Here is a 27456-nt window from a genome sequence, read left to right on the forward strand (position 1 = left end):
GAGAACGTACAAACTCCTTACAGTGCAGCACCCGTAGTCAGGATCGAACCTGAGTCTCCGGCGCTGCATTCGCTGTAAAGCAGCAACTCTACCGCTGCGCTACCGTGCCGCCCTATCTTCTCTTTGGATTTGAAGAATACGAGGATCAAAAGCACTGCTACTTATAACTGTGCCAGCTCCTTGTGCAGAAACATCAAAGGAAGAACTTGTCCCACCCACAGTCACCACCAAGCTGTGCTGTATATCAGAGTAATTGCAGTTGGCCCAATATGTTCCCCAGGTGAAAAGTAGACCATTTAAAAAAATGTTGGCATGCCTTATCTTTGGCCATGGTGTTTATCTAACATATAATAAAGATATTGCATTCATTAGCAAAAATCACACATTTTATCATAAATTAACCGGGGGGGGGGGGGGGGGGCTATAAATCTGCCTTTTTCTGTTATTGTGCAAATATTGACTTAAAATGCATGTTGCATACTTTGTATGATGTTTTGGAAGTGAAATAAAGATTTGAACATGTAGAATATAAATACAATTATTCTGTTATAATTAACCACTAATATAACCACAATTAAATAATAATTATTTTTCTTATTAAATTGCATGAATAATTAAGGTTATCATTTTAAATGGCTCTGTGGCCTAGATTACATATGGCACCACTCTTGAGTAAGAGACACAAATTGCTGAAGTTGATGTATTCTGGAGCAAAAAAACAAGCTGCTGGAGGAACTCAGCGGGTTAGATAGCATCCATAGAGGAAGAGGAATCATCGATGTTTTGGGGCAAGACCCTGCTTTGGCCCTGAGAGCTTAGAGGAAAGATAGCAAGTGTATAGAGGTGAGTAAATAGGGTGAAGTTGGCTCTGCCAGACAATAGGCAAAACCAGATGAGGCAGAAGATAATCTGCAGATGGAGGCAAGGTGGGGATGGGTCAGTGGGGGGTGGGGGAATAGAGTTGGGAGACAGCAGCTGGTGGCTGCCAGGTAACGACCGATAGAGGGAGAGAAAAAAAGGCACAGATGGTGTCGTGGGGATAGGGGAGGGTGGAAATAGAGACAGAGGCTGAAAGGTGATAAGTGGAGACAAAAGAGTCTGCAGGTGCTAGGATTTGATAAGTAAATAAAGGTAATACATGGAACCAGATATGGGCGGGATGAATATTTGTAAAATTAACTTACTTTCGCACTTGGAGCTTTATTGGTGTACGGATGCATTTCTCAAATTTTCTCAGACGTTTTATTTGTTTCCAGACATTCAAAATGTTTGTAAGAAGGGTGCGGTCTTTTTCCATTTCCACATTCAGAAACCTCTTTGTTTCCCTAAAATACATAAAGGATATAAATATCTAGTACAGCATATGTGTCCAACCTGTGATTGATAAATTCCTGTATTGTGAGCTGTGACTGTGGCAAGCATGTCATCATGGAGGAGTCTCAGGATTCAAATGTATTTTTCAGGACAACCATAGGTGGATAGGATGTCCCATAAGAGTTCCCTTGATACCGAGTCAAACTGACAGAAAGGAGAACTCGTATGGAACATCATTTTCTGTCAAACCTGTGAGCATTTTTTTCATAGTTTTAATAATTGGATTTTGGCTTTCATCTTATATATTCAGAAATATTTAGATAACAAAAAGTATAATTATTCTTAAGCAGGATTCTCATTCAGAAAACGTTATTTTTTTCGGCTGGAAACTCTGACTGGTGTGGGATAAGACTCCCTAGTATAATCAGCGGAATTTTTGCAAGACAGGATTTTGCCAATTGATTTCATTTCAGAGCAGCTGACTGCCAGTGATACCCTTTGGAAATATAATAGAAATTGCTGGAAATACACTGCAGATCAGTCTGCTGCTGTGGAAAGAGAAACAGAGCTAATGTTTCAGAGCAAAGTTTCTTTGTCAGCCTTGAAGACCAGCTATTTTAGATTTCTAGCATATGTTGTTTTTTTAAATTCCCCTTTGGTTTCATTCTGTGGATGGTCACAACATCCACATAATAGCCCATTAATTTTTACCAGCAGCTTCAGGTACAGTAAGAAATAGCAAATATTACAAGTAGTCAAAAAATCTTAGATAAATAGTTAAGAGCCATCAGTGTGTGAAGAACGAGAGCTGGCAACAGGAATATACCAGATGATGCAGAGAGAGGCCAGTAGTAGAAGAGAGCCTCAAGGAATTAAGTTTAGTTTGATGCTTAGTTTCAAAAGCTTGTGGCAATAAAAATGAAATTATATAAAAGTTATGCTATCTTTACTTCAGGCATGTTAAAAATATTATGCACACACATGCAATTAATGATAAGATTGTGGAACCGGAAGTCAACAGTAAAATTAAACCTTCCTAAGAAAACACAACCGAGAAGAACATAAGCTATTGGGATACTTACCCTATTTGCTTCTTTATATCTTCAATTCTACTGAGATTTATGGAATTTACCTCCAAGCTCATTACCATCTTATTTAAGGTTTGAAGCTATGATAAAGCAGATGACTATGTAAATTGAACATAGTTCTAAATTAATTAAATCATTACATGGTTTTGCAAAACATTTTGCATTTTTGAATTGATTTAATTTCCAGCTCTTCTTCATTTTCTGCATTTCAAGGCAGAGCCACAGAAGATCTGTGCACACTTGACAGCAAATGGGTGACAGAGGTAGGCACAGTTTGTTCCATTATCTTTATTTTCATAACCAAATGCTGGTATCAATTAGCTTTATATTTCCTCTATAATTTGATATGCATAAGTCATAATGCAGTGCCCTAACTTAAAGAATTATTTATTAGTCAAATATGAGATGGAATTTTAAACTGATCTTTTAAGCAGGAAACTGACCAACATATTGATCAAAAAGACATTATAGTGTGAAAATGCATCAGCGCACTTGCACACAGTATCCTGAAGTTAATTAAATCATATCAGATGGTGACATGTAACGTGGTCAGTTTCCTGCTTGTTGTTGTTTGTCACTCATTCACCTGGTCTATGGTATAATATATTACAGAGATGGCTAATTAAATGGCTGATTAGGCACAATAGTTTATTCCACGCAGGAGAGAGTTGCAGCAAATCTGTAACACCAAGGATTCTTGATTTTCAAGATTCTCATTTCCTCTTTGCTTCTTCCATTGCAGCTTCCTCATATGAGTGAGCACTGCTTTTTGTGTGGGTATGCCAAACAAAACAATCAATGCTTGTTGCTCGTAGTAGTGTGTATCAATGTGGAAACTCTTCAGGGATGTTCTAAAAGACTATGAATCTCTTTTTCTGTCCACCACTGATTGTTTGCCCACAGCTATCTCCCCATAAAGTAGCTGTTTTGGTATTCTGCCATCATATGTTCTTTTGACATGTCTTGCTCAATTCCTACACAAGCTTGGTTATTCACTTGAACTCCCAGATCTAATTTTCTTTCCTTCTGCCAATATTTATAAAATTTCAGCCTTCCCTATTTCTGTACATGTTCTATAATTTCTCAAAGACACGTCTCATCAGCACAGAAAGTAAGTTTCATTTTGGCTCTGCATGTCACAAAGCAATCTGATAACTAAAAACCAAATGTTGAATTGGATGAAGTTGTGGCTTTTTATGTTAACGGTATAAATATGAAATCTGTATAGTGTTTTTGCAATTTGTTTACTGTGGCAGGCACACATTAGAAATAAAGATCTAAGGACAGATCTGGGATGCAGCAATAGATACAGCATTAACAATTTTAATACTTCTGCCAATAAGCTGCCCCACTATAGGCTTCTGAAAAAAAGTTAATGTTCATAAAGTGAGAGGAAATGTCGTGGAACAGAGGGAATGTTATTTGTTAAACAGCAACAAAGGTTGACAATTATTTGGAAAACTCTGAACGGGAGACTGACTAAGGGCAGTGTATTCCAGTGATTAATTGATAAGTGAAGGTTTATCAATGACTTGAAATTAAGCAGAGCGACCACAAGAATGAACATTTTCTAATAGTACACATCCAGCAAAAAAAGTACAGATGTTGAAAGATTAAGAGATTCATGGAAAATTGTGGTACAATACAGGGAATTTTATATCAATGCATTATTGATGGGTAAACAATAGAAAGATTCTGACGTACAAGAAAAGGTTAAAATAATTATTAGTTGAAAATTAAAATACATGTAAATAAAGGTCTATGAAAGAGCAATTACATTTTAGCAGAGCAAGATGTGCAAGCCAATAATTAGATCGGATTTACGGTGCTTTTAATGACTTTGGCCATCCCACTAAAAAAAGTGCATTGGGCCTAAATCCCCACAATCATAATAATCATCTATCCTCATAAAATGGACCTTTGAAAGTGTAGGTAGACACAAACTGCTGGAGTAACTCAGCAGAACAGGCAGCATCTCGGGAGTGTAGTTTGGCTTTTACATTGTTAAAATCAAATGTTAATATCAAATGAAGCATCTTAAATTGAAGGCATTATATGCAAAATTACTAAAGGTAATTATTCCTTAAAACGTTCCAAAAATTGACAGTATTGCTGGGTTATTTTCAATGTCATAGTTGGTAGAAATATTAAATAACATGTTTATTATCATAACATTGCCACTTACTTTCTCAATCAAGAGCTGGCTGATATTTTTTCCTTGCCTCTGTTGGTAATTGTCATGAAGCTGCATTAGCTTTGCAGCCAAAACATGTTCTCTGCTGAATAAAGGATGATGAATAAAACGCAAACTTGCAATATTGATATCCAGCTGATAGATTTGAGAAACCTCCTTAAAATTACCAGCTATATCAATTACAAGCTCACTAACTATTGCCTGTAAAAACAATACAAAACAGAATAATCTTAAGAGTCAAGGTTATTAAACACAAAGTACTCTGTAATCATATTAAAGAAACTCAACATGGAATGGAGTATTTAAAACAGTCTTGGTGTTTGGATGATTCTCCATGATTTATGAAGTGTTAGCTTAGTTCATTTGGTAACATTATTATCCACATCAGAAATTCAGAAGTTGAACCATGAATCCAGGCGTCCAGAGCTTTTCCCTATTGCTGTTCAATCCAGCTAGTAGGAGGCTTAACCAATTTCAAAATTCTGGATGCCAAATGAATAATTTGCTGCAGCTCATTCACATCTCAGTTGATCCAACGTCTAGAACTCTGTAGAGAGATTCAGCCAGTGAAATTTCAGGTTGCAGGTCTGGAAATGCCAATCAAAGAGTAGGGCATAGCTCATATATGAAAAAGATGGAAGATTCTCGTCATATCTTACCCAATATTCCATTATACTCTAATGTAAAATAACTAATTGCCGCTATATTTTAATCATTTACTATATTTGATTTTCAGATTTGCATTTACATATATAATAAAAGTGCCTTATTACACCTCAAAAGTTGTGTAGGAAAATAACTGCAGATGCTGGTACAAATCCTGGAGGAACACCACCTCATATTTTGCTTGGGCAGCTTACAGCCCAGCAGTAATAACATTAACTTCTCTAACTTTAGATAGCTCCTCTGTTCGTCTCTTCCTTTTCCCCTTCCCAGTTCTCCCACTGTCTTCCTGTCTCCACCTATATCCTTTCTTTGTCCCGCCCCCCTGACATCAGTCTGAAGAAGGATCTCGACCCGAAACATCACCCGTTCCATCTCTCCAGAGATGCTGCCTGACTCCATGAGATACTCCAGCATTTTGTGATACCTGTGACACCTCAAAAGTTTATTAGCACTTAGCAAAAATTCTACACATTTTTTATAACAGATTTACTTGGAAACAGAAATCCTGAAAGAGATCATGCACAATTACAATCCAGAATATATATTTCCTTTCCAAAATTATCTAAATTATAGTGTGACCGAACAATCATAAAGTCAAACTCTAAATGTCCACTTGTTTTTGCCATCTTACCGATATTACTCTATGTTCTACACTTTCAGAAGGTTGGGGGATCGTTGCGACGCTTGTAAGCTAACTTTGCATAAAATAGATTAAAAAACAACATACCATTTACATAATGAAATATAAATTCCTAGTTCTGTGAAAAATAAAATTAGTTCTACAGCTGACCTAGACCTTTTATTTGTTCACAAATGCAGATCTCTCTAATAATGCTAGCAATTAATATCCATCTCCAATTACTCATGAGCAGGCATCAGCTGGCAGTTTAGAGCCAAGCACGTTGGTGGGTCTCAAGTCATGTAGAGGCCAGCCCAAGGCTGTGGATTTAAAGGGATTAGCACAGATGGGTGCAATGGTCAGCATGGATCTGGCAGGTTGAAGGGTGTGTTTCTGTGCTATACAACACTACCATTTCCCCCATTGTCCTAACTCATTCAGTCATACAGCACAGAAACAGGCCCTGTGGCCCAACTTGGCCATGCTGACCAAGATGCCCATCTAAGCTATTCCATTTGCTTGTTTGGCCCACGTCCCATTAAACCTTTCTGATCTGTGTATTGTCCAAATGCTACCTGCCTCAATTACTTCCTCTGGCAGCTCATTCCATATGCCCACCACCCTCTGAAAATGTTGCCCATCAGGTTCTATGAAATCTTTCCTCACTCACCCTAAACCTTTGCCTTGCAATTTCTTCTCCAACTTCCCACAGTTTTCGTGGAAATATCTGATCAGGTACGGGAGATTTATCTACCTTCATTCATCTTAGGACATTCAGCACCTCTTCAATTGTAATAGGGACTGTACTCAAGAATTCTCCATTAACTCTCCCAAGTTCCCTAGTCTTTATATTTTTCTCCGTGTCAAAAACAAAGGAGAAATATTAATTGAGGACCTTGCTCAATTCCTGCAACTCCACACATAGATGACCACTTTGGTTTCTGAGGGGCCTTTTTCTTTCTCTAGTTATCCTTTTTCCCTTAATATACACATAAAATATATTAGGATTCTTATCTGCCAGTTATCACATGCCCCCATTTTGCACTCCTGATTTCCTTCTTAAGTCGACTCCACAACCCCCTATACCCCTCCAAGGATCCACTTGATCCCAGCTGCCTATACCTGACCTATACCTAATTTTTCCTGACCAGAGCCTTAATTTCTCTTGGGCATATTTTGCTTGGGCAGCCTGCAACCCAGCGGTTTGAATATATTGATTCCCGTAACATCAAGTAACCCTTACTTTCCCTCTATCACTGTCATTCCCCCACCCTAGTTCTCCGACTAGTTTCACTGTCCTCGTGATTAAATGTTACTGCTGTATGCCTCATTGTCACCTTCTTCTCAGCTAACAATGAACCATTCTCCATTTCCTTGATCATTGTCTGATTTGATCTGTCATTTCACATCTTACCCTTCCACATCTCTCATCTCCCTCTCCCCCGACTCAGTCTAAAGAAGGGTCTCGACCCAAATCGTCGCCTATTCCTTCTCTCCAAAGATGTTGCCTGTCCGGTTGAGTTACTCCAGCATTTTTGTGTCTATCTCAATTTCTCTCATTATCCTGGGTTCCTTACTCCTACCTGCCTTGCCCTTCACTCTAACAGTAACATACATAAGCTGAACTCTCACTATCACCCTTTTAAAAAGCACCCCACTACCTGGATGTTCTTTTGCCAGCAAACAACCTACTTCAAGCAGCTTTTGCAAGTTCCTGTTTAATACCATCAAAGATGGCCTTACCCTAGTTTAGAACTTTAACTTGTGGATCAGCCCTATCCTTATCCATAACTACTTTAAAGCTAATAGACTGTGGTCATTGGCCTCAAATGGCTCGCCCACTTGCACTTCATTCATTTGCTATGTGCAAGTTCCCAACAGTAGGGGCAGCACAGTGGTGCAGTGGTAGAGTTGCTGCCTTAAAGCACCTGAGACCTGGGTTTGATCCTGACGATGGGTGTTGGCTGTACGGACTGACCTGCACGGGTTTTCTCCGGGAGCTCCAGTTTCATTCCACACTACAAAGATGTGCAGATTCGTAGGTTCTTTGGATTGGTAAAATTGTAAATTGTTCCGAGTGTGTGTAGGATAGCGTTAGGGTATAGGGATCGCTGGTTGGTGCGGACTTGGTGGGCCGAAGGGCCTGTTTCTGTGCTTTATCTCTAACCTAAACTAAACTAAAGTAGGTCAGGTTGTAGGGCTTTCTTTGTAACGCCTAAGGAAACGTTCATGAACACACTTGACAAATACCACCCCAGCTAAGCTTTTGGTACTATTGCAGTCCTAGTCTACATGTGACTAGTTGTGGGTTCCATATCTGAGGACGGATGTGCTAGCATTGGAGAGTGTTTTTTGGGGTGGGAGTCGTTGTCCAGCAGTGATGTTATCTTTGCCATCATCCTCCTCTCTCCCACCGCCTGTACTGAGTCGAGGGGGCAACCCAGGACAGAGCTGGCCTTCCTGATCAGCTTGTCAAGTCAATAGACAATAGACAATAGGTGCAGGAGGAGGCCATTCGGCCCTTCGAGCCAGCACTGCCATTCAATGTGATCATGGCTGATCATTCTCAATCAGTACCCCGTTCCTGCCTTCTCCCCATACCCCCTGACTCCGCTATCCTTAAGAGCTCTATCCAGCTCTCTCTTGAATGCATCCAGAGAATTGGCCTCCACTGCCTTCTGAGGCAGAGAATTCCACAGATTCACAACTCTCTGACTGAAAAAGTTTTTCCTCATCTCAGTTCTAAATGGCCTTCCCCTTATTCTTAAACTGTGGCCCCTTGTTCTGGACTCCCCCAACATTGGGAACATGTTTCCTGCCTCTAACGTGTCCAACCCCTTAATAATCTTATATGTTTCGATAAGATCTCCTCTCATCCTTCTAAATTCCAGTGTATACAAGCCTAGTCGCTCCAGTCTTTCAACATATGATAGTCCCGCCATTCCGGGAATTAACCTAGTAAACCTACGCTGCACGCCCTCAATAGCAAGAATATCCTTCCTCAAATTTGGAGACCAAAACTGCACACAGTACTCCAGGTGCGGTCTCACTAGGGCCCTGTACAACTGCAGAAGGACCTCTTTGCTCCTATACTCAACTCCTCTTGTTATGAAGGCCAACATTCCATTGGCTTTCTTCACTGCCTGCTGTACCTGCATGCTTCCTTTCAGTGACTGATGCACTAGGACACCCAGATCACGTTGTACGTTCCCTGTTCCTAACTTGACACCATTCAGATAATACTCTGCCTTCCTATTCTTACCACCTAAGTGGATAACCTCACACTTATCCACATTAAACTGCATCTGCCATGCATCCGCCCACTCACACAACCTGTCCAAGTCACCCTGCAACCTCATAGCATCTTCCTCACAGTTCACACTACCACCCAGCTTTGTATCATCTGCAAATTTGCTAATGGTACTTTTAATCCCTTCATCCAAGTCATTAATGTATATTGTAAATAGCTGCGGTCCCAGCACCGTGCCTTGCGGTACCCCACTAGTCACTGCCTGCCATTCTGAAAGGGACCCATTTATCCCCACTCTTTGCTTTCTGTCTGCCAACCAATTTTCTATCCATGTCAGTACCCTACCCCCAATACCATGAACTCTAATTTTGCCCACTAATCTCCTATGTGGGACCTTGTCGAAGGCTTTCTGAAAGTCAAGGTACACTACATCCACCGGCTCTCCCCTGTCAATTTTCCTAGTTACATCCCCAAAGAATTCCAGAAGATTAGTCAAGCATGATTTCCCTTCGTAAATCTATGCTGACTCGGAACAATCCTGTTACTACTATCCAAATGCTCTGCAATTTCGTCTTATATAATTGACTCCAGCATCTTCCCCACCACTGATGTCAGACTAACTGGTCTATAATTTCCCGTTTTCTCTCTCCCTCCTTTCTTAAAAAGTGGGACAACATTAGCTACCCTCCAATCCACAGGAACTGATCCTGAATCTATAGAACATTGGAAAATGATCACCAATGCATCCACAATTTCTAGCGCCACCTCCTTAAGTACTCTGGGATGCAGACCATCAGGCCCTGGGGATTTATCAGCCTTCAGTCCCATCAGTCTACCCAACACCATTTCCTGCCTAATGTGGATTTCCTTCAGTTCCTCCGTCACCCTAGGATCTCTGCCCACTAGAACATCTGGGAGATTGCTTGTATCTTCCTTAGTAAAGACAGATCCAAAGTACCAGTTCAACTCGTCTGCCATTTCCTTGTTTCCCATAATAAATTCCCCCGCTTCTGTCTTCAAGGGACCCACATTTGCCTTGACTATTTTGTTCCTCTTTACATACCTAAAAAAGCTTTTACTAACCTTCTTTATATTATTCGCTAGTGTACCCTCGTACCTCATCTTTTCTCCCCGTATTGCCTTCTTAGTCATCTTCTGTTGCTCTTTAAAAGAGTCCCAATCCTCTGGCTTCCCACTCTTCTTTGCTTTGTTGTACTTCTGCTCTTTTATTTTTATGCTGTCCTTGATTTCCCTTGTCAGCCACGGGTGTCTCTTACTCCCCTTGGAATCTTTCCTCCTCTTTGGGATAAGTCTCTTCCCCTCCGCTGCTGAGATGCTGCAGACCACTCCATAGAAAATGGCTGATGCCACCACAGTGTTGTAGAAGGTCCTTAGGAGTGCCCCCTGCACTCCAAAGGACCTGAGTCTCCTCAGCAGGTAAAGTCTGCTCTGGCTCTTTTTGTACAGTGCATTGATATTTTCGGTCCATTCAAGTTTATTGTTAAGGTAAACACCCAGGTACGTATAAGAGTCCACTCTCCCGATGTCCATTCCCTGGATGTTCACCGGTGTGGGGGGGGACGTGGCTGTGCCTGCGGAAATCCACCACCATCTCCCTGGTTTTCCCCGCGTTGATCCGGAGGCGGTTCCGCTGGCACCAGTCCACAAAGTCCCTGGTTAGTTCTCTGTACGCCCTGTCATCGCCGTCTGTGATGATGCTGACGATGGCAGAGTCATCAGAGAACTTCTGTAGATAGCAGTTTGCTGAGCTGTGCCTGAAGTCCGCAGTGTACAGGGTGAACAGGAAAGGAGCTAGCACTGTTTCCTGCAGAACCCCTGTGCTGCAGACCACCATCCGAAACATAGTCCTTTGTCCTCACAGACTGTGGTCGGTTGGTGAGGTAATCCAGAATCCAGGATGTGAGGTGGTGATCCACTTCTGTGCGCTCCAGCTTGCCCCCCAGAAGCCCAGGCTGGATGGTATTGAACGCACTGGAGAAATCAAAGAACATAATTCTCACAGTGCTACCAGGCTTCTCCAGGTGTGAGAGAGCTCTGTTCCGCAGGTAGATGATGCGAGTCTGGTAGGCGAACTGCAGCGGATCCATTGATGGTCTCACCAGGGGTCGGAGATGGGCGAGGACCAGACGCTCCAGTGTCTTCATCAGGTGCGATGTCAGTGCCACCGGCCTGTAGTTGTTGAGTTCCTTCGGGTGCTGCGTCTTTGGCACCGGTACTACGCAGGATGTTTTCCACAGCTGTGGAACTCTCCCCAGTTTCAGGTTCAGATTGAAGACATGCTCCACTATTCCGCACAGCTGGTCTGCTCAGGACCTGACGAGCCTCGAGCTGATGCCGTCCGGACCAGCCGCCTTCCTCACATTGATTTTTCTGAGCTCATTTCTCACCTGGTCTGTCGAGAGAGACAGATTGAATGTGATGTGGACAGAATAGATGTGAAGAGGATGTTTCCACTAGTGGGAGAGTCTGGGACCAGAGGGCATATCCTCAGAATAAAAGGACGTACCTTTAGAAAGGTAATGATGAGGAATTTATTTAGTCAGAGAATGGTGAATCTGTGGAATTCATTGCCACAGACGCTGTGGAGGCCAAGTCATTGGGTATTTTTAAAGCAGAGATTGAAAGGTATTTGATTAGTAGGGTGTCAAAGGGTTAGGGGAGAAGGCAGGAGCATGGGGTTGAGTGGGAAACATATGATTGAATGTTGGAATAGACTCGATGAGGCCTAATTCTGCCCCTATGACTTCTGACCTATGACAACCCGATTAGTCTTGAATCTGCAATCTCCTGGCATTTGTGTTCTAGTTCCCATTAAGTATTCTGGAGCCGATAGTACAATCCTAAAAAGGTGAACATTCCCTTCGCATTTCTCACCTCCACCCGCATAGACTTACTGAATGATCCTTCAGTAATGTCATCTGCTGTGATATTAACTTTAACTTATAAAACAACTTTCCCCTCTCTTTCCCGCACCAACCTCTATCTCGCCTGTAGCACCTGTACCCTGGAACATTTAGCTGTCAATCCTGTCCCTCCTTTAGGAAGGTTTCTGTAATGGCTATAACATCCTAGTCGTACATATCTGTCCATTCCCCAAGTTCATCCGCCATACCTGTCAGGATCTAACATTGAAATAAATTCAATTTAATCTAACAGGTTTTCCTTGCTCCCTGCTATGTTCCTGACGTTGCTATCATTTCCTTCCTTACCGACCTCTAGCCCTCCACTTGCCTCACTCCTGCATTGGATCCTGTCCCCTTGCCTATCTGGTTTAAACCCTTCAGCGTAGTGTCAGCAAAGCTGCCCAAAGGATATTGGTTTCCCTCCTCTTCAAGTGCAAACCATTCCTTTTGTACAGGTCATTTCTGCCCCAGAAGAGATCTCAACGGTGCAAAAATCTGAATCCCTGTGCCCTCACCATACTGCTCAGCCATACATTCATCTATCCTATCTTCCTATTCCTATATTCACTAGCATGTGGCACCAAGTGTAACTGGAGAATACCACCTTTGAGGTCATGTTTTTAACCTTTTGCCCAGCTACCTATATTCATTTTGCAGGACCTCATCCATTTTTCTGCCTAGGACAGAAAACTGCAGATGCTGGTTTAAATCGAAGGTAGACACAAAATGCTGGAGTAACTCAGCGAGTCAGGCAGCATCTCTAGAGAGAAGGAATGGGTAACGTTTCAGGTCGAGACCCTTCTTCAGACTGATGTCAGGAGAGGGGGCGGAACAAAGATAGGATGTAGTAGGAGACACGAAGACTAGTGGGAGAACTGGGAAGGGGGAGTGGAAAGAGGGGGACAGAGGAAGTATCTGAAGTTAGAGAAGTCAATGTTCATACCGCAGGGGTGTAAACTGCCCAAGCGAAATATGAGATGCTGTTCCTCCAATTTGCGCTGGGCCTCACTCTGACAATGGAGGCCCAGGACAGAAAGGTCAGATTGGGAATGGGAGGGGGAGTTGAAGTGCTGAGCCACCGGGTGATCAGGTTGGTTAAGGCGGACTGAGCGGAGGTGTTGAGTGAAACGATTGCCGGGGTCAGATTGGGAATGGGAGGGGGAGTCTCTCTCTTTCGCAGGAGACAGACTAGTGACCAACATCTACTACAAACCTACTGACTCCCATAGCTATCTTGACTACACTTCTTCCCACCCTGTTTCCTATAAAAACTCTATCACCTACTCCTAATTCCTCCGTCTACGCCGTCTACATCTGCTCCCGGGATGAGGTGTTTCATATTAGGGCATCAGAGATGTTCTCATTCTTTAGGAAACGGGGGTTCCCCTCTTCCATTATAGATGAGGCTCTCACTAGGGTCTCCTCTATATCCCACAGCTCCGCACTTGCTCCCCCATTCGTAACAAGGATAGAGTCCCCCTTGTCCTCACCTTCCACCCCATCAGCTGTCGCATACAACAAATTATCCTCCAACATTTCCGCCACCTCCAACGGGATCCCACTACTGGCCACATCTTCCCATCTCCACCCCTTTCTGCTTTCCACAGAAACAATTCCCTCCGTAACTCTCTGATCCACTCGTCCTTTCCCACCCAAACCACCCCCTCCCCAGGTACTTTCCCCTGCAACTGCTGGAGATGTAACACCTGTTCCATTACCTCCCCCCTCGACTCCATCCAGGGACCCAAACAGTCTTTCCAGGTGAGGCAGAGGTTCACCTGCACCTCCTTCAACCTCATATATTGTATCCACTGTTCCAGATTTCAACTTCTCTACATCGGCGAGACCAAGCGCAGGCTCGGCGATCGTTACGCTGAACACCTCCGCTCAGTCCGCCTTAACCAACCTGATCTCCCGGTGGCTCAGCACTTCAACTCCCCCCTCCCATTCCCAATCTGACCTTTCTGTCCTGGGCCTCTTCCATTGTCATAGTGAGGCCCAGCGCAAATTGAAGGAACATCATCTCATATGTCGCTTGGGGAGTTTACACCCTAGAGGTATGAACATTGACTTCTCTAACTTCAGATAGTTCTTCTGTCCCTCTCTTTCCCCTCCCCTTCCTAGTTCTCCCATTTGTCTTCCTGTCTCTTACTACATACTATCTTTGCCCCACCCCCTCCCCTGACATCAGTGTGAAGAAGGGTCTCGACCCAAGACATCACCCATTCCTTCTCTGTAGAGATGCTGCCTGACCCGGAGTTACTCCAGCATTTTGTGTCTACCTTCATTTTTCTGCCTATGTCATTTGTCTATTTGCACAACTTCTTGCGGCTAACAACGACCTCTGGCTGTGCACAGCGACTTCCCAGAGCCTAGTCCAGTCGCAATCCTCAATGGGCCAGAAACATCAAGAATGTTCTCCTGAACACACTATAGATGTTCTTTCCCCCTCTTTGACCCTTATACTCCTGTTACATTGTTCTATATTTAGATGAACAAAGTTCCTATGCCACAGTGGCACAGCAGGTAGAGCTGCTGCCTCACAGCACCAGAGACCTAGGGTTGATGCTGACCTCGGATGCTGTCTGTATGGAGTTTGCTCGTTCACCCTGTGACAATGTGGGATTCCTCCGGGTGCTCCAGTTTCATCCCACATCCCTCAGACCTGCATGTTTGTAGGTTAAGTGGCCTCTGTAAAATTGTCTCTATCGTGAATGCAAAAATTGGATAACATAGATCTGGTGTGAACAGGTGATCGATGGTTGGTGTGCATTCAGTGGGCTGAAGGGCTTATTTCCATGCTGTATCTTTAAACTAAAAGCTAAAATAAATAAGCATCTGACCCATCATCATCAGCAATGTAAAATTAACCAGGCAGTGAAAATATGTAAACACTGTTACACTGCGAAGTGGGATTAAAAAACATCTGCTAGTATTGCAAGGGTAAATCAGTATTGGTTACCTATACAGTGCCACATGGGCCACCTATACAGTGCCACTGTACAGTTGAGCCCATCTATTTGGGAACAGAAGATTTTCAAGCTCCATATCTTTTCCTTCACTCTCAATAGGATAGCTATTCATTCCATTAAATGACCAAAGATGTAAAAAAAGAATGTGCTTGACCCAAATGAGACTACGCTACAATTCCGACTCTACTGTGCCTCAAATTCATCACAAATATGGAGGAAAGGTGCTTTGCAAATTGTGCTGACCATAAACTCACAGTTAAACTGTAATGTCCTGATGACTTCACTATCACCTATAAGTCACAGGACTTCCATAAGACATATTCCAGCATAAAATATTTAACATTCAGCAGAATCAACTATCCAACAGAGACAATCCCTTCAATGTAGCAACATTTCCACCCATGTCAAGCAGAAACCCTAACCAACATGATCACTCATAATAAAAACAAGGAACTGCAGATGCTGGTTTAAACAAAAGGCCACAAAGTTTTGGAGTAACTCAGCGGCAGCATCTCTGGAGAACATCGGTCGGTGAAGCTTGGGATCAAGACCCTTCTTCAGACTGATATACAGGTACTAATGTCAAATTAATTTCCAAACAGCATTTATTATCTTTTCATATCCTGTAATTTGAAATCTGTGCCACCAGGAAATGAAGTAATTACAAACCTTCCTATACACAGTTTCCAGACCTGGCTGAGGGTCATCTGCATTGCGATCTGATGGTGATTGTCTACAATTCCAGGGAAGCTTAATTGGATCTGGTAATGCGATTATATTTCCATCTTCTCCAAACCAGCATTTATTCTGTTACATTATAAATAATGGGGAAAGCATTTAATTTTGTTATTACAATAATCACGACTCACAACTTTCTCTAAAAGTGCTACATAAAATCAGCAAATTATGTTTGACATTTTGAATTTTCGGTTACTGATTTTAAAAGATAGTAAATATCCTGATATGTTTCAAATCATTTGTTGGAATCAAGTAGTCAGACTGTATAATAACAACAAATGTAGCGATAAAATTTATTATCAACTCACACACTATATATATTCACGGTGTTAAAAAAATATGTACAGGCCCAGGTCCTCTGGTTTCCTCCTGCACCCTAAATGTTGCTAGGTTAATTGGTTATCCCCAAGTAAAGGTAGGTGGAAGCAGAATTGGAGTGGGCTAAGCAAAAGAAGAAAGGAATAAGGATGGGGGAGTGATAGGATTACTCAGGGAGCCATGTAAGCTGAGCAACCATATGAGAATATGAGAACTGGTGAAATACCTATTTGAAGGCCATTAGTAAGAAAGGCTGCAAGAAGAAATTTCAAATTATATTGCTTTGAAATAAGTTTGATACAATACCTTGTGGTCCATCACAGACCAGGGTCCTGACAATTGACGCCAACCACACTTCACGGTGCCTTAAGAAAGAGGTCAAGGACCTTTTCTACCCTGGTAATTTCCTCATCTCCCCACTCCCATCAGGCAGAAGATACAAAAGCTTGAAAGCATGTGCCACCAGGCTCAGGAACGGATTCTTCCCCTCTGAACAGTTAGAGGGGAACAAGCTAGAGTACAGTCCCAATTTTCGCAACTTACCTCATTGCAGACAATAGACTTTTTTCTCTGGAACAGATATGCTACAATGCTAAAGAAACTATATTCAACACTGGTATTTTTATCTTTGCTATACCTTTTGTACTTGTCTATGGCTTGATTGTATCATGTATAATATCTGATTTGATTGGAAATTCGTTGAATAGAAGATTGGTCAAATCTTAGCTAGTGAACAGCATTCAGGTTAGTGACCCAAAGCATGAGAAAGGTATGCTGCCTGTCAAGCTCAAAATGTTAAATGAGGACAGGCTATATAAAGTTTTTTATCCCTCAGGGTGAGATGGTTTCATGGTGATCTAACTGAGGAATTTTAAATGATTACGATACAGATAAACTATTTCCTCTGGTGGGGCATTCCAATGGAAGTGGGGATCATTTTAAAGTTAGCTAGATCATTTGCAGTGAAATATGAAGCGCATTCTCACAGAGACTATTAGAAATTTAAAACTATTTCACCCATAAGGCTAATAATGCGAGGTCAACTGAAATGTTCTCGTCCAAGATTGATAGGTTTTGTTAGGCAAGTGATAGACACAAAGATAGGCAGGTGGAACTGCAGTAGAAATCAATCTTGAACATTGATAAATGATGGAACTGGCTCAAAGTATGAATGAATTATTCCTATATTTTCTCTCCTGTTCAGCTATATACTGTTGCCCTTCTTACTCTTGGGAAGAACCATTGCACTTCAGCTTGTTATTTTCCATTTTCTCTCATGGGTTCTATCCATAGGAATAGATAATAAAGACATATTTATCAAGTTACCTCTCTTTGCATAAGAAGACGATTCTCCATTTTGTTAACTACTTTTTTCAAAACGTCTGGTTTTTGACTGACATAAATGCCTTCATCCTTCAAGATGCGAGGTGCAAGGCTTCTTGGAAGCTTGCTACTTACAGCTACTAAAGAAAAAAATAATTTGATATACTTCCAATTTTTTGAAAGATATTTATTTGATGCAGTAATTATTTTTCATCGTTGAACAGTGGTATGAAAAATATCATAATAATATATTGTTCATTGTATAATACAATGACAATTCTATTCAAAATATAAACAGTCGTTTTATAATACCTTCTGATGTACTGGGGTTAAAAAGATTTAAATCCCTTTCTCTCCGTAATTTTTCATGCTCATATTTAGCAGGTATCCTTTCAATTAACTGTTCATTTATATACAAGTCAAATTTGGCTTTCTCTTCTGACATATTACTGGCATTTTCAAGTTCATTCTCCGGCTCTTCCTGAAGAAGTAAAACAAATGGACGAGTTTCAAAAGTAAAATCATTGTTTTTGTTAATCCAGTACAATTATATTGTGCTCTTAGTGCCAAAGTTTGCTCAAATTAATGATAAAATGAATAACAGTAGTAACTGACCAGATTTAACACAATTTGTATTATATTCAGTTCAGACATTTGATATTTATACAAGAGTAAGCTCCTAAAGTGAATAAAGCTGTTCTTCCTCTTTGGTCACGAAATAAGTGCAAAGAAAATGGAATGACCTGGAAGTACTTTGCACTCAGATTATCACATTGCACCCATATTTCCGCCTTCTGCTCATTACTCATGCACACTGAGTGTGTGTCCACCTGATTGCATTTTTCCACTGAGCATATATCCATCACAGGAAAGAAGATCATTATTTAAGAAAAATCTTGATCATTCCAACCTTTTTCCTTTGCATGACTGTCTTTCCCTCGATCTTTTTTTCTCTTCATGGTTACCAGAGTGTATTTTCCACCAGCATTCTTACCCATAACTTATTTCTTCAGCATACCTTACTCTGGACAACCTATCAAAATCATTTTCATGTGCTTTTATCTTTAAAAGCTTAAAGATAAGCTTTTGTTATCCCTAGAGTCCCTTTTACATCCCTGATCAAGATATACTCCATTCAAATCAATTTTCTCATATCTTTTTTTTTTAAGAAGTATGCAGACCATCAGGCAAACAGTGATGGACATCCAGAACGAGTTAGTAATAAAGTAATTTCCCCATTTGTACTTGGACATGAAACATCTACAGAACTTTGCCAGTTGCTTGCCAAGAGTAGCAGTCTTTTACTCTGTCCCTACAGTTGTCCCATCTGTTTCTGCAAGAAAAACATATTAAGCTAGAATGAAAGAAAAAGCACCAATATGGCGAGTCCGAAAACTTGTTGGTTGTAGAAGAAGTTTATTGCAGCCGCAATATTCGAATACAGAGTTAAACAACAAGGTAAAGGACAACCATCAAAAACTTACTGTCTTCTTCGAAGACTTCGCCGAACTCTATTTCGGGCGCCAAAAGCGCACATGACCACGCTGGCCAATCAGCGATGTCGCTCTCTGGACCAATCCCCACGGTCGCGTTCACACGTGACCTCGCTGGCCAATCTGAGGGTTCGACGACCCGGACCATTCTCTATGGTCGCTACATGACCCCCCCAGAACCCGAGGTACGGAACCTAGCAGGGAGCCGGATTTCGCGACCATAACGAGTACGGAGAGGGGCAGCCTGAACCACAGGAGCCGGGGGTTCCGGACTTGGAGGAACTGCCGGAACGGGGGGTCCTGGTGGAACTGCCGGAACGGGGGGTCCTGGACGAACTGCCGGAACGGGGGGTCCTGGACTGAGGGGAACTAACGGAGGTCGGCCTCTCCTAGGGGTTTGGCCGACCAGGACTGGTTGATCCGGATCCAAGTGTGCAGGTTTGAGCCGGGACACCGAGACGAGCTCACTCTTGCCGCACATGTCTAAGGTGAAGGTAGCCGTTCCCTTACGCAAAACCCGGAACGGCCCTTGATAGACCCTCTGCAACGGGGCACGATGGGAATCTTTTCGCAGAAACACAAACTCACAGTCCTTCAGGGAAGGCGGTTCATGTATCATGGGACACCCATGACGTGAAGTCGGAACTGGAGCCAGGGAACCCACCCGTGCCCGGAGAGATGCTAATACTGATGGGACTGTAGGCAGCTGGTCTGAGGGGTCCGGAAACAAATCTCCGGGTACTCGAAGTGTCGAGCCATATACTAGCTCCGCGGACGACGCACCGAGATCTAGCTTAGGAGCAGTCCGGATGCCCAGAAGAACCCAGGGGAGTTGGTCTACCCAGTCCGGGCCTTCAAGCCTTGCACTGAGGGACGCCTTAAGTTGACGGTGGAACCTTTCTACAAGTCCATTTGCCTGGGGGTGATATGCAGTAGTGGGTTGTAACTTGGAACCGTACAGTTCTGCGAGCGCGGCCCAGAGGGACGAAGTGAACTGCGGCCCCCTGTCAGTGGTAATAACTGCCGGGACCCCGAAACGAGCTACCCAATGGAGGGCCAAAGTCCTGGCACAAGACGCTGACGAAATATCAGACAATGGGAAAGCCTCTGGCCACCGGGTGAACCGATCCACCACCGTGAGGAGGTGGGTGTAGCCCCGGAAGGAAGGCAAAGGCCCGACTAAATCCATGTGGATGTGGAAAAAACGAACTGCTGGGACCTCGAACTCCTGTACGGGGGGCTGGACATGGCGCTGGACTTTAGCGGTCTGACAGGGAACGCAGGCACGCGCCCAACCCGCTACCTGTTTCCGTAGGCCATGCCAGACAAACCGAGCTGCTACCAAAGCAGAGGTGGAGCGGATGGACGGGTGCGCCAGCCCATGAATGGCATCAAAAACCCGGCGCTGAAGGGAGGGCGGTACTACCGGCCTGGGACGGGGAAGGGAAACATCACACCAGACTTTCGTGCCTTCCGACCCGCAGGCTACCTGAGCCAACTTCAATCCCGAAGTGGTGGACTGGTATGCCGAGGCGGTATCCGCTAGAAGCTGTGCCTCCGCAAGCTCCTGGGGATCCACCTCGCAGTCCACCGCCGAAATAGGGGAAAAAGCAGGTCTAGACAGGGCGTCAGCAACGGCATTAAGCTTACCCGCGACATGACGGACATCGGTGGTAAATTCGGAGATAGCAGTCAGGTGCCGCTGCTGGCGGGCCGACCATGGGTCAGACAATTTGAAAAATGCAAATGTTAAAGGTTTGTGGTCCGTAAAGGCCACAAATGGGCGGCCCTCAAGGAAATACCTGAAATGACGAACAGCTAAATAGAGGGCCAGAAGCTCTCGGTCAAATGCGCTATACTTCAGCTCAGCCGAATTTAGTTGCCGGCTGAAAAACGCCAAGGGCTGCCAACGGCCACCGACCTGCTGCTCCAAGACCCCGCCCACCGCCACGTCAGAGGCGTCAACCGTCAGGGCCGTGGGGGCGGAGGGGCTCGGGTGGACCAACATGGTGGCGTCTGCTAATGCTGCCTTAGCTGCTGTAAAAGCCGACTCTGCGGCCGGGGACCATATCAACTCTACCGGTTTTCCCGCAAGGCACTGGAAGAGCGGGCGCATGACCCGCGCAGCTGCCGGAACGAACCTATGGTAGAAGTTAACCATGCCTACGAACTCCTGTAGACCTTTTACTGTGGTGGGCCTGGGAAATGCCCGGATAGCCTCCACCTTCTCGGGCAAAGGGGAGGCGCCGGCAGGGGTAATTCTGTGCCCTAGAAAATCAAGAGAAGGGAGGCCGAATTGACACTTGGAGGGTTGGATAATGAGCCCGTGGTCTTGGAGCCGCTGGAACACAGTCCGCAAGTGGACCTGGTGTTCCTGCACTGAGGGGCTGGCGACCAGGATGTCGTCTAAATAAATAAACAAAAAGGGTAAACCCCGACCCACACGGTCCATCAGTCGTTGGAAAGCCTGTGCCGCGTTCTTTAAACCGAAAGGCATACGCAACCATTCAAACAACCCGAACGGAGTAATCGTGGCGGTTTTCTGTATGTCCTCCGGACGCACCGGAATCTGGTGGTATCCTCGCACCAAATCGATTTTGGAGAACACCACCGCTCCTTCCAGCCCAGACGAAAAGTCCTGTAGGTGCGGTATGGGGTAGCGATCAGCCGTGGTGACAGCATTGAGACGCCGATAATCGCCACATGGTCTCCACCCCCCAGATGCCTTGGAGACCATATGCAACGGCGAGGCCCACGGGCTGTCGGACTGACGGACAATGCCCATTTCCTCCATCTTCCTAAATTCCGCCCGTGCCACCACCAGTTTGTCTGGCGGTAGTCTCCTGGCCCGAGCGAAAACGGGAGGGCCCTCGGTGCGGATGTGATGGACCACGCCGTGCTTGGCCGAAGGCGTGTCAAAACGTTGGATGAGCAGCTCTGGAAACTCCGCCAGGATCTCAGCATACGTGTCAGGGGCCGCGACGACGGCCTGGACAGTAGGGCTGGGCGGGGAGGCGATTGTCGGAGCGACGGGCTCCTCGCCGGCAGAGGGTCGGAGGTCGTTACCGCGGACATCAGGGACCAGTGAAAAAGCCCAGAGAAAATCTGCGCCCAGGATCGCTTGTCTGACGTCTGCTATGATGAATGGCCATTCGTACGTGCGGTGGCCTAACACAAGGGACATCTTCCGTATACCGAAAGTGCGAATGGGGCTGCCATTAACCGCGATGAGGGTGGGACCTGTCTTACCCGTTCTGGTTTCGAGGTCGGTCGGCGGCACTATACTGACGATGGCTCCCGTGTCCACCAAAACTTCTGTGTCCGTGAATCGATCGTGGACGTAGAGGCGTCGGTTCTGGCCAATCGTAACTGCCCCTATGTACGATCGGCCGAGGCATTTCCCGCGAAGGTACAAGGTGAGCGGCAGTTGCGGGATTCTCTACCCCATCGTAGGTGATAATAGCACCAGCCGCGCTTGTGCGGATCTTTTTGGCGGGCTTTCGGAGAACTGGCGGGAGACGCGGCGCCATCTTGATGTCGCTGTGGCGTGGTCACTGATGTCGAGACCTTGTTGATCGAACCGCTTGCCTTGTTTTTAGCCGCTATGAGCGCGTCCGCTTTCGCTGCATATGCTTCGGGGTCCTTAAAAGAACAATCCGTGAGCAGCAGTCGGACATCCTCAGGAAGCTTCTCTCGGAATGCCTGTTCGAACATAAGGCAATCCGTATGCTCACCGGCTAGCATCATCATTTCGGCCATGAGAACAGACGGCCGTCGATCTCCGAGGTCCGGTAGGTGCAGAAGTCTTGCAGCGCAATCATGCCTATTAAACCCGAAGGTTTGCAGTAACACTTTCTTCATTGCCTCGTACTTGCTTTCCGCAGGCGGATTAACGATGAACCGCATCACGCGTGTGGTCGTCTCCGGTGATAGAGCGCTGACGAGGTAGTAATACTTCGTCGAGTCGTCCGATATATTCTTTATATGAAATTGAGCTTCGGTGTGGACAAACCAAGATTGCGGTGAATGTGTCCAAAACAACGGAAGGTGAACGCTTACCGCGCTTAACTCCGGTGTGCCAGGCGCGGCAATCAACAACGAGGCGTCGTGTTCCTGCATAGTCGGTGATCGTCCAGATCACGTCGGGGTCACCAATATGGCGAGTCCGAAAACTTGTTGGTTGTAGAAGAAGTTTATTGCAGCCGCAATATTCGAATACAGAGTTAAACAACAAGGTAAAGGACAACCATCAAAAACTTACTGTCTTCTTCGAAGACTTCGCCGAACTCTATTTCGGGCACCAAAAGCGCACATGACCACGCTGGCCAATCAGCGATGTCGCTCTCTGGACCAATCCCCACGGTCGCGTTCACACGTGACCTCGCTGGCCAATCTGAGGGTTCGACGACCCGGACCATTCTCTATGGTCGCTACACCAAGTACATTAGCATATTAACAGGGAGAAACCACTGTGGAGAACAGCAAGAATACTGACAGTACTTGATAATTTATATGCAGACCTCTATTCCAGAAGGAAGTGTCATACATTTGCACGGAGGATGAATATTTCTCCATCTAAGCTTGAGCTATACATCTTTTGATCACTTTACAATCTACTAGCACCAACAACTAGTAACTAGTTCAACCTTACATTAGAACCTCTGCTTTCATAGGTGGCTGGCACTGACAATGTTTTTGCTGTAGCTATCCTGACGCTCCCCACATCACAGGTCGGGGTGGGCCAGAGGGTTCCTATAAAATGGTCCAAATCATGATTTCCGTAACAAGACGTCGTGTCATCTGTGCATATTTCAAAAGTTTAAAAAAATATCTTTATTTATTTAGTTCTCCCATATGAATTTCCTGAGGGCAAACTTTATTCTGTACCTACATGTTTTCATGATGATTTGTGAATATTGGAAGGGCAAGTTTTGGCAACACAAATGGCCATTAGAGGTTGCCACTATATATATTTTCCGGAACAAAGTTCTGGAAGTAAATTATTTACTTGTCTCATTATAAACTGTGGATTGGAGTGTAGCTAATGTTATCCCACTTTTTAAGAAAGGAGGGAGGGAGGGAGAGAGAAAACGGAAAATTATAGACCAGTTATTATGTTATAGATATAATATAAAATTATATAATTAAAATTATAGATCAGTGGTGGGGAAGATGCTGGAGTCAATTATAAAAGAAGAAATTGCGGAACATTTGGATAGCAGTAACAGGATTGTTCCAAGTCAGCAGGGATTTACGAAGGGGAAATCATGCTTGACTAATCTTCTGGAATTTTTTGAGGATGTAACTAGGAAAATGGGGAAGGGAGAGCCAGTGGATGTAGTGTACCTGGACTATCAGAAAGCCTTGGTAAGGTCCCACATAGGAGATTAGTGGGCAAAATTAGAGCACATGGTATTGGGGGTAGGGTGCTGACATGGATAGAAAATCGATTGGCAGACAGGAAACAAAGAGTAGGAATTAACGGGTTCCTTTCAGAATGGCAGGCAGTGACTAGTGGGGTACCACAAGGCTCGGTGCTGGGACCACAGCTATTTCTAATATACATTAATGACTTAGATGAAGGGATTAAAAGTAACATTAGCAAATTTGCAGATGGCACAAAGCTGGGTGGCAGTGTGAACTGTGAGAAGGATAATATGATGATGCAGGGTGATTTGGACAGGTTGTGTGTGAGTGGGCAGATGCATGGCAGATGCAGTTTAATGTGGATAAGTGTGAGGTTATCCACTTTGGTGGTAAGAACAGGAAGGCAGATTATTATCTGAATGGTGTCAAGTTAGGAAATGGGGAAGTACAAAGAGATTTGGGTGTCCTTGTTCATCAGTCACTGAAAGGAAGCATGTAGGTACAGCAGGCAGTGAAGAAAGCTAATGGCATGTTGGCCTTAAAGAGGTCCTTCTGCAGTTGTACAGGGCCCTAGTGAGACCGTACCTGGAGTACATTGTGCAGTTTTGGTCTCCAAATTTGAGGAAGGACATTCTTGCTATTGAGGGAGTGCAGCTTAGGTTCACTAGGTTAATTCCCGGAATGGCGGGACTGTCGTATGTTGAAAGACTGGAGCGACGAGACTTGTATACACTGGAATTTAGAAGGATGAGAGGGGATCTTATTGAAACATATAAGATTATTAAGGGATTGGACACATTAGAGGCAGGAAACATGTTTCCGTTGTTGAGGGAGTCCAGAACCAGGGGCCACAGTTTAAGAATAAGGGGTAGGCCATTTAGAATGGAGATGAGGAAAAACGTTTTCACTCAGAAAGTTGTAAATCTGTGAAATTCTCTGCCTCAGAAGGCAGTGGAGGCCAATTCTCTGGATGCTTTCAAGAGAGAGCTAGATAGAGCTCTTAATGATAGCGGAGTCAGGGGTATGGGGAGAGGGCAGGAACGGGGTACTGATTGTGAATGATCAGCCATGATCACATTGAATGGCGGTGCTGGCTCGAAGGGCCGAATGGCATAGTCCTGCACCTATTGTCTATTGTCTATAAACTATTGCTTCCTTTGCCAGAGTGACCTAAGCACCTTCCTTCAAAGTTCGATGTGTCTGACTGCCTACGTCAATGTTTCTCTTTTCAGTGCCATTTGGACAATCATCCCATCATAAATTAATCACTCCTGTCATCATATCGACCTTTCCATTTGATATTCATCCTATCATACTTCCCTAACTCTGCAATTGCTATAAAATGTTAAATCTCTCACTTCTTCCAGTTCTGGTGAAAGGTCATCAACATGAAATATCAACTTTGTTTTTCTAATTACAGGAAGCATGTGGAGGCTTTGGAGAGGGTGCAGAAGTGGTTTACCAGAATATTGCTTGAATTAGAGTAGATGAGCTATAAGAAAAGGTGGGACAAACTTGGATTGTTTTCTTTGGAAGATCTGAAGTTGAGGGTAGAAGTATATAAAATTATGAGAAACATAGATAGGATAGACAGTCAAAACCTATTTTGCCAGGGAGAAAATGTCAAAGAGTAGAGGGCACAGCTTTAAAGTGAGAGGAGGAAAGTTTAAAGGAGATGTACGGGGCAAGTATTTTTTACACAGAAAGTGGTGGGTGCCTGGACTGCACTGCCAGGGGTGGTGATGGAGGCAGATACGATAGAGGCATTTAAGAGGCTTTTTAGATATAGACACATGGATATGCAGGGAATGAAAGGATATGGATCACATGTAGGCAGAGATTAGTTTAACGTGGCATCATGTTTGACAGAGACATTGTAGGCCAAAAGGCCTGTTCCTGTGCTGTATCGTTCTATGTTAAATCCAAGGGTGAACATTGTATAATCACTTTGTTAAAACAATAATTCTCATTTTAAATGATCACTAATATCAAATTTTTACCATCAAATATTAATTAGTAGCCATCTAATCCCTTTGTATAAAAACATATTTTTAAAATTGTCAAAACAACATCTTCTTTTGCATATCTTGTCAGGTTTTTTTTACTAACTAATGTCTAGTTTACATATCCGGGATACTGCAGTGAATGCTCTTTACCATAGCCAATGAATGAAGGGCATAATGATTAAGGGCACATTTAGGATAATGTGCTCCATCAATTGTGTTAGGTGATCAATAACCTAAGGGTGGCAGCAATATTCCATATGTAAAGCTGGTAAAATTCAAACTTCACCTGTCCCAAAAGGAAAAATTTAATAAATGTTGACTCTGAAATATAAACTAAAACAAATCCACGATTGTAATACGAGGTGAAAAGGACTAACCATTTGAAAAAGCATCGCCCACATGTCTCATGAGATGGCTTGATGTACCTCACTGGCCTATTTCACCAACATCAGGTGCTGAAAACTAATCAAAGCCCTGACCTGTGTTCTATGATCTAAAATTGTGCATATATCCTGTTTGCCATATTCACATGAAGAACTGTTCTGAATCATTTTCTCGTTGCTGGTAAATTTGAAAGAGTTTTGTTTAATCAGTTCCAAAAGGAGAAATGTTAATGGATATTCACAGATATATCATGAATCAAAAAGTTCTAATATTTCATTAGAAAGTCTGATATGCCCCATTAATTCTGTCTATATTTTCTTATCTCTTCCCATTTGTTCACCATAAATTATTGTTAATGTTCAATAATAAACATGACATTTTTACATTTTTCACCTTTTGTTTTACTTCTAGTTACCTCCAATCCAGTGAGATGAAATTCAAGGGGTAAATCTCTCTGCTGTGCCATTCCATGTTGTTGTAATGCTGATTCCGATGTGTCATCCAAAACACAGGTAAAAAACTGATTTGCTTCATCTGTCTCTATTTTCTTAAATATGGAAAAAAATTAAAATCAAATCAAATCTGTAAAATCCTCATTATATGTCATAATCCCCAAAGATATTTCTCAGATTTAGATTCCCCGTCATTCTTGAATAAAGTAATAGTCATAGATGTTCTGTTTTTTTTAAAAAAGAGGGGTGTTAAAATGCCATAGTAGATAGTGGATACGTAACCAAGATATTCATAGTGCCAGTGTCAAAATTTGGTCAAAATGAAAAAGAACACACATGCAAGGTTTA

The 27456-nt window shown here is 43.6% G+C and overlaps 1 protein-coding gene across 1 annotated transcript in view; it reads right to left on the reverse strand.

Moving 5' to 3' along the window:
• The window catches only part of LOC144600837 (protein CC2D2B-like), a 108173-nt gene that overhangs the window by 74777 nt on the left and 5940 nt on the right, over nucleotides 1-27456 (reverse strand). Inside the window, exons 2-7 of the mRNA XM_078412727.1 lie at nucleotides 27072-27203; nucleotides 17719-17887; nucleotides 17410-17546; nucleotides 4588-4797; nucleotides 2397-2482; nucleotides 1185-1325 (exon numbers count right to left, since the gene is read on the reverse strand). Coding sequence (XP_078268853.1) covers nucleotides 1185-1325; nucleotides 2397-2482; nucleotides 4588-4797; nucleotides 17410-17546; nucleotides 17719-17887; nucleotides 27072-27203 — 875 coding nt within the window. The remainder of the gene's footprint in view (nucleotides 1-1184; nucleotides 1326-2396; nucleotides 2483-4587; nucleotides 4798-17409; nucleotides 17547-17718; nucleotides 17888-27071; nucleotides 27204-27456) is intronic.

This window comes from Rhinoraja longicauda, chromosome 16 (genome assembly GCF_053455715.1).
Source record: "Rhinoraja longicauda isolate Sanriku21f chromosome 16, sRhiLon1.1, whole genome shotgun sequence".
NCBI lineage: Eukaryota > Metazoa > Chordata > Chondrichthyes > Rajiformes > Arhynchobatidae > Rhinoraja > Rhinoraja longicauda.